Here is a 9900-nt window from a genome sequence, read left to right on the forward strand (position 1 = left end):
ATGTTATATTCAATATTGTAATAGATTTATATATAAAATATTAACTACAAAATTGAGTTACTCGACGCCCGTATCTTATTTTGACCCACGACCACGGACTAAAATATATCTTAGTCCGTGCCCACGACGCATACGGCCGTACCAGAAATACTGCTAATAATAGTTTATTAATACTTAATAGTATAAGAATTTATCACCGTGTTTGATATTATACGTAATTACCGATTTACATCAGGTTATTTATCCTGGAGCTGTTGCGCATTGCAGTCGTCTCGGACCTCAGTTTGCGTGTAACTAAATATAAATACAATCAGAATTATTTATTTAAAATTGTTTTTCGTTTTGTCATTTATATTTAAAACGTTCACTGGCTCATAGTTGACGTTCGCGATCTTGCCACGGTGACCGACGTCAACACAGCACGTTTTTTACGCTATCCATGTTTACGTATTCATTATATTTTGGTTTTTTTATATTCCTATGATATTGATATAAAATTATTCCTTATTATCTGTGGGTTATAATGGTACATCGGGTTTATGTTACATTTTTATGGCCGTCACTTCTACGTTTTTTTTTTTAGTTTACTCGCGACACACGTATTTTATACGTTTACCGTTTCAAATAAAAATGTAGTTTAAGTCGAAATCTACCCTGTTTTATAGGTATACCTATACGACAATACATTTATACGACGTACAATTAATATACAATACATAGGTACTCAGTACTCACGTATCACATATTATAGATATCATCACAATATGTTCATAATATTAAAACATTATTGAATTATAAAACATAACATTTTGCAGTGATCATTTATATAATAGTTAATACCTCAACGGTTACCTCTACGGCTAGTATACGCCATACGGTACCTACCTACCTATCTACATTCTATGGGCCATGTAGCAGTCAGCAGACGGCGGTACTGTAGGTACTAGTGGCGTACTACTGCAGTAGCCTGTAGCCACTAGCCAGTACACTACGATCTATTATACATTTATGATTTATATTTAAGCACTGATCAAGCCATAGCTAATGTAACCAAAATGATCTATAGTACACTGGAAGAAGGAAACAAATGCGCAACTATTTATCTTGACCTGGCGAAAGCCTTCGATAATGTGGACCATGTAAAGCTTGAAGCTTCTAAAAAAATGCACGACATAGGTATTACTGGTTCGGCTCACTCACTATTCGAATCATATCTGGAAAAAAGGAAACAGAGGGTTAAAATAAATGATACCATCTCTTGTGAGCAAACTATTATATGTGGTGTTCCTCAGGGTACAACACTTTCTCCTGTACTCTTCAATATCGAAATGTGTCATGATATGAAATGGAAAAATCAAATTATTAATACTACCAATAAGTTGAGAAAGATGATTTTCATCAAGAAATCTCTACGTGAAATACTATATTGTAAAGACATAAAACTTATAAACTTAACTCTCTTTGAACCTTTAATCACATATGGCATAATTGGTTGGGGTAGCGCCTATGATAATATGCTATTACGACTTCAAAATACTATTATTAGAGTTACTTGTAACAAAAAATGGAGATATCCTACAAAACAATTATATGAAGAATTTAATATACTTAATATAAATAAGCTATACATAAAAACCTGTACCATTTTCCTAAATAAACATAACCTGTTATCCCCTGTAAATCACAAAGTCAGCACTAGATATGCTACTAATAACTATTCGCTAAAATTTCCAAAAAAAGCTGGATGTCGTAAAGTGTATGATTTTGTTGGGACACATATACATAATATAATGCCCAAAGAAGTGGCTAATACGTCTCTTTCTATTTTCAAAAAATACATTACTCATTGGCTTCACCATGAATACGATGCTTCGATATTGAAGTTTCAGGATTAATTTATTTTTTACTCTACCATTGTTTGCTTTTTTTTTTTACACATACAACTTATTTTTTTTTTTATATTAGCTGTTCAAACTTATACTCCTGTTTTTCTGTTGTTGTTTTTTTTTCTTTTCTTTTTTACTGTGTATTTGAGTAGCTATTTAAGGAGAAAAGGATAAATATAAATGTGTTGTATATAAGATAACTCCTAGGCCTCCACACGAGTTTTACTCAGTGAGGCCTAGTAATCTTTACCGATATTAAATAAAATAAAATAAATAAACAAATAATATTTATAATGTATACCTACCTATTCAAATACCTAAATTATAAATTATAAATAAATAATAATATATTGACGTACATACATTACATAGGTATATACCTATAATTTATCCATTCAATTCAGATCATCTAGTTCTATAGATTTCTTCTAGAAAATCTTAGATTTAAAAAGAAAAATTTTTAGGAATTTCTAACTTAAAATAATCTGCACATTTTTGTGATTTTTAAGCCTTTTGTCAAAATTCGAACTTATATAAATGCATGTAAAAAAAAAAATTGTGACTGGATTTTTAATATTTTTCAAATGTCATTGTAACAATATATTAAGAGCCTTGTATTAAATTTTCAAGGTTATTTAACCAATAAATAAAATTTTATTGACGTTCATGGAAAAAAAATTAAAGAAAGCCGGGAATTTTTACGCAAAATCAATTTTGGTTTTTGGTGTAATTCTAAAACAAATGACCAAAGATATATGACATTTTCACTGAATATTTATATTAGTATTTCTATAAACGAAAAAAATTTCAAAATATTTTGACTTGTTTTGAGTGGTTTACTGATATTTTAGTTTCCAATTTTTTTAGTTTTTTTTTCTATAAATGTAAATTAAATTTTATTTGTTTGTACACATTGTAAAATCAATACATTCATTGCTCCGCTCAGAATCTAAAATTGTTATGAATTTCAAACCAAAATAATTTTTGTGATTTTTACGTATTTTGTCAAAATATGAACTTTAAATGCATATAAAAAAATTGGTGACAGACGGTTATGACTTAAGGTTAGGATTACGTTTACATGTAGGTGTTTTTGTGAATAATAGTAACCATGACAACGAAAATCTTACAATAAATTGGTGAAAGCTGAAAAGTAAAAATATGTGTATTCAGCCAAAAACATATGTTAAAAAAATTGTGAGTATTTATTTTTAATAATTTTCAACTACTGAACTACCATCGTAACAATATATCCTAATATTCTTGTATTCAATTTTTAAGCTTTTTGACCTAACGAATAAAATTTTATTGAAGAAAATTGGAAACTGAAAATGTCCGCAAACAGCTCAAAACAAGTCAAAATATTTTGAAAATTGTATGGTGTATAGAAAATGCTAATATCAAAATTCAGTGAAAATGTCGTGTATCTACGGCCATTTGTTTTAGAATTACACCAACAATCAAAATCAATTTTTTCGAAAATCAATTTTTTGTAAAAATTCCTGTTTTTTTATGTTTTTCCGTGCGCTTTTAAAAACTTCTGAAAATACCTCACGAATGCACCAACTAGATTCACTTTCCCATCGAACAAGATACCGAAGTTGAAAATCAATGCATTATTTCGACTACTTATTAGTACACACACAAATAAAAAAGCGGGTAAGTGGATGTCGGGTTCTGCTATACCTACAGTGGGTCAATTTAACTCATACATTTCATTATCTTAATCATAAATGACGAGGTATACTCGACATCTACTGTGCACTAGAGTGGTTACCTGCTACCTCCTTTTTTTTTTGTTTTTCCCAATTTATTATTAAGAAAAGTATTAGTTATATTTTACTTAGATATCAAAGTTGAAGATTGGAAATTTTTTTTTAATAAAATTGTCATGAGTTAGGACCAAAAAAATTGCAAATTTAATACATTCATTGATCTGCTCGGAATCTTTAGTTCAAAATATGAAAATACTAAAATACAATTTTTGCACTTATACTATAAATTAAATGGGAGCTATAATCTTATAAAACCTAAATAAAAAATTATTAATATAAAATCTCTAGAAGACCTCAATAAACAAGGATATGAAATATTTAGTTTTGAATTTAAATACTCATGGAAAATATATTTAATAGTTTTCTCTTCAATTATGTTTAAACTATAAATACATTTAAAATAATGCGCTGGAATCCCTTGCTTAATACTAATTTAAACATTTCTCCCAACTTAAGACTCCTAAACAATTTACAGGGGATTGTAATTTATAACTGCATACCTTACTTATAGGTTATTAATTATATTTATATCTTATATGTTATCTTGTTCAACTAAATAAGAACTCTCAGGGATGAACATTTTCACCCCAATGGTAATTAATCATTTTTAATATCCATACAAATATAAGATCTATATTATCATTTACCTAATTAAGTAAAAACTTAGTTATTTAGTAAATGGTTATGAGCATTTAATTTGTATTTTTGAGAAAAGGTGAAATTTTGCTACTGCATATACTATATTAAACATTCATCGTTACACTGTTATGCTTACTGGTTATTAGTAATTAGTAAAGATGGCTTCTTATTATATTATACACGAGTCATGAATATAAGTATATATTAACTTTAACAGACACTTTATAGGTCTTTAAAAAGTTTTTATTATTTTGAAGTGACTGACATATTTAGAATTTTATAACTGCAGGGTACATTCCCCCTCTATAAATATCAAGTTTATACAAGATTGAACAAATAATTTAATTTAATAATATTTTATAATTTAATAATTTAATTGTTAAAATAATTAGCAAACTCATATAAACAGAAAGGCTATAAACAAAAAATTTCTACCCATGATAGATGTTTTGAAACGTGACAATAAATTAAAATTATTTATTTACAAGAACTATTTTTACATGCACATTAATATTTATTTTCTAAGTAACGAACCACCCTGAAATAAACTTTCTAATGCTTTTTTTACATTAGGTTCTTGAAGAATACTCGATGGCTCTTTTTCAGTTTGATTAGATTCAATGGGTTGTTGAGGTTGAGCACTAGTAGAAAGGGATGTATTCAAAATGTTCAAAATACGATTTTGTAATTCAGCTGCTTGCGGATTTTGAATGGCAGTGGCTGCTGGAAGAATTGGTATATCAGCTATAGCTAAAATGAATAATTAATTATTTATTATTGAAAAGTTACAATTATAACTACATACAATTTTCTTAATTTATAGTATATTTTTAAGCATCACAAAGGCTAAATATGTAAATAATAAAGAAACAAATGCATATAAACTAATTCATTATTAATATTAAAGATTATTTAACATGAAAAAAATTTATATATTTACTTGGTTTAAACGTTGGCAAGACTCCAACTTCCTCTTTGATATGTTCATCTTTTTTCTCTTTTAGATATTGTAGTATCTTAAAAAAAAATAATTAGAAATCCACATATTATTTATTTTTAATAAATATAAAAATAAAATTTTTTTTTTATTTACTAATTATAAAAATTGAAAAAATATTTATTCTTAGTTTTCAGATTTCAAATTTAATAAAAAAAATATTACTCAATTTTCATGAATAAATCAATTAAAAATCTACAATATTAAAAATTTAATTTTTACCATATCATACTGTAGTACTGTTATATCTCTTTGATCCTGTAATAAATTCAACAATGTGCTAATTCCTTCCGGATGTTTATCACCTAAAGGCAATCCACATTCAGATATAGGAATGCCTGAAAGTCCAGGTATAGGAGTCATTTTCTCTCCTCTAACATATGCATCAAAACTTTGAACAATAAATGCCAATGCGTCTTTATAAGGCATGTTTCTGTGTTCTGGAAAAATAAAAATAATAAATCAATATACATTGTAAAAATATATTTGTCTTACAAAACCACAAAAATAAGTATGTATAACTTTATATAACATTTTTTAACAAAAATGATTTGTTATTCATATACATTTTAATTTTGAGAAATAAAAATAAAATGTTTCAATGATTTTAAGTTGGTCTAAAACTGTTAAAATTTTTTTTGAGGAACAATACTTCTTTACTGGGCGGCCTTTATATTAGGATTTTCTTAAAGAACCTACATAAGAGGAAGCTACACAGCCATTTGTTGTCTTCGTCTTACAAGTGAATAACATGTTTAGCTCCGTTGTTTAAAAATTAGAGTGACTCGAGCTATTATGAAACTTGATGGTAAGTACATTATCTGTGTTTTTATGTAGGTTTTTTACAATAGTTAAATTTTTTAGTAAGTTATGCGTACATAATATGGCGTTAATTAAAAATAATCATAACTCACTTAAAAACTGAATTATCGTAAAAAACCCACTCAACAAAAACACAAATAATGTTCTTACCATCAAGTTTCATAATAAGTCGATTCACTCTAACTTTTAAACTAACTGAATTTAACGTGATCTGCTGAGTGTAAATTTGTTATGTTATGCACTTGTAAGACAGAGACCCAAAATATATATGTAGCGTCCTCTTAAAGAGTTCGGAATGTTGAGAATGATAGTGCGAAAAAAAAATTGGCAGAAATCTTAAGTTTATAAGTTAAAGCCTCTGAAGTTCCCGATGTTTTGTTTTTTATGCATGCCCGAAGTATTGTAACCTTGCAAGTTGAAGTATGACAAGTAATAAGTAGAAGCTTCAGTCTACTTCACAAACATGAATGAAAATATGTTGTCACAATAAAAAGTTAAAAATACTTTACTTATTAAATTATATGAGAACATTATTTTAAGATTAAAACTGACCAGGATGATAGATGTTTGGCATTAAAACAATCACCCTATACAAGCATATAATATATAATGCTATTTATGTATAGTCTAAAATACACATAATATATTACCTTCAGGTATACCATGAAGTATATCAACAGTAACGCTTCTATACAATTTATTTTCATCACGTACAACTAAAACATACAATGTCCCTCTTTGTGCTAAGGTACCAAGAACACGATTGATTGGTATATCAGGATTAGGAAATAACAAATCAACTTTCATATTCATTTTTTTTAAGTTCACTTCTAAAAACTCTGCATATTCTCTATAATATAAAAAATAAATAAAATAATTATATCACTATTATTTATTTTACTTACATATACAGTGGATTCCACTTAATGTGGACAAGTTGGGACCAAACTCATCTGACCACATTTGACGAAATTCACTGTATAATAAAATGTGAATGTTTTAAAACTTACGTTAAAGAATTATTAGTGACGACAATTTCACAATCATTAGGAGCATTTGGATTCATCACATTAGGATTGAGTCTGGCTGGTTTAAAATCATCACTAAAATTTAAAAAATAACATTATTAAACATGAATATCAAAGTTTTTACAAATTATGCTAAATAAATGCATTATGCATAATTTTAAAGCATAATACTTAAGTCTTCATTGGAATATTTACGAGAGGTAATAATAAAATATCATTCCCTAAATGTAATTGTCTATAACTCTAAATAAAGTGGTTCCTAACAAGTACAGGTTGCATTTTAAGCATTCTAGTTAACACTTGATTAATTTTTTCTTTAATTATGAATTCTGATACCAACTAGAAATTTGTTCATTTATTCCGGTACGCAAAATAATTACACCGGTATACTAAATCGGTGTATATCTGTATAGCAAGAAATTTTTAGGTACAAAATAATAAATACCAATAATATCCCCTCCATATTTAATTTTAGTTATCACTTGATTAGTTAAAACTGATAACCGATAACATTAAGAAACATTAAGAAATGAGGGGATTACACATTTATACTGGTACAACTGTTTTAACCCAGCTCGTGAGGTGGGTCAGAAAAATTCTACCGGTATAACAAATATTTTAAGCCGGTATCGCAAACAAATTTCATTACTTTATACCGGTATTCATTTTAAGGGGAAATTTATACCGGTATGGACCACTGAATTTCTGGTAAAATTCATTATTGAGGAAGTAATATACGTGGACTAAACAAAATTATGTCACTCACTGATAAAGTTCTTAGTTATAAATATATTTTTGATTCTTATTCCTTAGTAATCAAGATTTGGTTATACTCAAAATAAATATGTATTTACAAGAAATAGATTTGTCACATGTACTATAAAATATTGTGTATTACAAAAATAACAAAATAATGCTTTACTTACTAATCTCTTGGTTGATTTCGGTTGTCATTTCTGAAATTATCATGTTAAACAATAAAATCTTTAATAAATCTAGGAGGAAAAGATTAAAATAATATTCAAGTTCTAATTCACTTTTGTAATTAGTCAAATATAATCAATTTGATTGAATGCACTGTTTTTAAAACTACATACAAATTCAATTCCAGTTTAGCATTACATGATCCATTACTACTTGGCAAATTGTAAAACTTATTAAGTCACTGGAAATTTGTAGAACTATGAAGATTTGTACTTGCACATTTTTTAGGTACTATGTAGTATGTGAAGTATTTTATTTTCTGGTGGTGGTGGTGGAAGGAGGTGCTGAGCCAAGAGTAATAAGGTTATGTTAGGCCTTCTCATAAATTTCTTACTTAACTTAATCTTTGGAATAGCCAAAAAATTCATTTTTTAATATAATTGAGCCGCATAGATAGTACCATTGCTTTCAATTATCAGATGTCAAAACTTGTATGCAGTACGCAACTTACAAATGTGATTTGAAATTTTGAAAACAGTGCATTATATCAAATCGTTTCCATAAACTATATAATTTAATAAATCAAATATTATATACCTTTTTTCATTAGCATCAAAATTTGCCGCTCTTTCATTTTTTACTAATTCTCCATTTCTATAAAAGAAAGGTCTTACTGGTTTCACATCTGAATAAAAATTAGAAATAGTTGTCATAAAACTGGCTTAACAAATTGCAATGCATACAAATTTATTTTTAAACTAAATAAAAGTAGCATATATACCAAGTTTCTTGCTCATAATATAATCTGGAGGATTTTGAGCCAAGGCTTTGAGAGCAGAAGACTCTTCTACAAACTGAACAAAAACATGTCTAGTCTGTAGAGAAACATCTGAAAAAAAAATGTATTTTCTTACAAAATCATTGAACATATTAAAGTTATGGACAAACATCTTACTATCAATTTCGCCGTATTTGTGAAATACGGACACCACTTCCTTGCGAGTCATACCAGCCTGAGGTATATTCGCTACATATATGCGAGCCCTGGCTTTCAGTTCTTGTTCAGCTTGGTTTCTCGGCCTGTTCATGTTAGTGTTCTCGTTACTCGGTTATGGTGTTCACAACAAATCAATTAAAAACGTGTGAATCTAGTCGATGATAGTGGTAAGTAAAACACAAGTACACCAACTAGCGGTTGAGCAATGTACGCAGGAACAACAGTAGTTCAATGATCTCAGACAACTGGTTGATCGACAACCAGAACAATTATTTATTAGTGTTAAGTGTAGTTATTGTTATTATTGTCGTTATTCACTTTGCGTCTTTCGAATTTCGAGTGAATGACGATCGTTGCATGATAAATAAAAAATTATTATTTATTTTATCCCGGACGAGGATGATGAACAGTAAGTTGATTTGACAGTAACTAATAACTAACAACTTTACTATATAGTACCTATAATAATAAATAATAACTAATTTGTCAATACTGATGGGTAGCTGCCGCTGGTAGTATTATTATTTATTATTATTTGATTTCGCGTGCCCTTATCACAAGACCGGGAGAGTGTCGCCACATCGTATGCGTGTATCGGTGACGGACGTCTGCGTGGGGCCTACTATATAAAACTAAACTCGGTACTATGTGGAGCGGCTAATGGGTTGTGGCCCGACTGTTTGACGCCGACGACCAATGGAACGCTACGATATTGGATCGGAGAGAGAAGGACGGACAATCGGGCCGCGTTTTGTATTACGTTTTTCTTCCCTTCCACAGTTCCGCTTCCACTCTCCGCCATCCGGAATAGGCGAGTTATCCTGTACTCATT

General features: G+C 28.6%; 1 protein-coding gene across 1 annotated transcript; it reads right to left on the minus strand.

The window, feature by feature from the left end:
* Window positions 1-4640: 4640 nt before the first annotated feature.
* On the minus strand, window positions 4641-9741 carry LOC132938205 (nuclear receptor coactivator 5). Its single transcript, XM_061004905.1, has 9 exons — window positions 9027-9741; window positions 8853-8960; window positions 8669-8756; window positions 8074-8103; window positions 7130-7222; window positions 6770-6969; window positions 5520-5737; window positions 5241-5316; window positions 4641-5050 (listed from the first exon to the last, which is right to left on the minus strand). The coding sequence occupies exons 1-9, from the start codon at window positions 9157-9159 to the stop codon at window positions 4815-4817; spliced, it is 1182 nt and encodes a 393-aa protein (XP_060860888.1). The 5' UTR covers window positions 9160-9741; the 3' UTR covers window positions 4641-4814.
* Between the last annotated feature and the right edge of the window lie 159 nt (window positions 9742-9900).

Source organism: Metopolophium dirhodum, chromosome 2, assembly GCF_019925205.1.
Source record: "Metopolophium dirhodum isolate CAU chromosome 2, ASM1992520v1, whole genome shotgun sequence".
Classification (NCBI taxonomy): domain Eukaryota; kingdom Metazoa; phylum Arthropoda; class Insecta; order Hemiptera; family Aphididae; genus Metopolophium; species Metopolophium dirhodum.

Coding starts and splice junctions, on each gene's coding strand:
- LOC132938205 (XM_061004905.1), bottom strand. CDS start 9,159: ATGAACAGGCCGAGAAACCAAGCTGAACAAGAACTGAAAGCCAGGGCT. Junction 8,961..9,026: donor CAAATACGGCGAAATTGATA/GTAAGATGTTTG, acceptor TTTTTTTTTCAG/ATGTTTCTCTACAGACTAGA. Junction 5,051..5,240: donor CTTGCCAACGTTTAAACCAA/GTAAATATATAA, acceptor TATTCATTTTAG/CTATAGCTGATATACCAATT.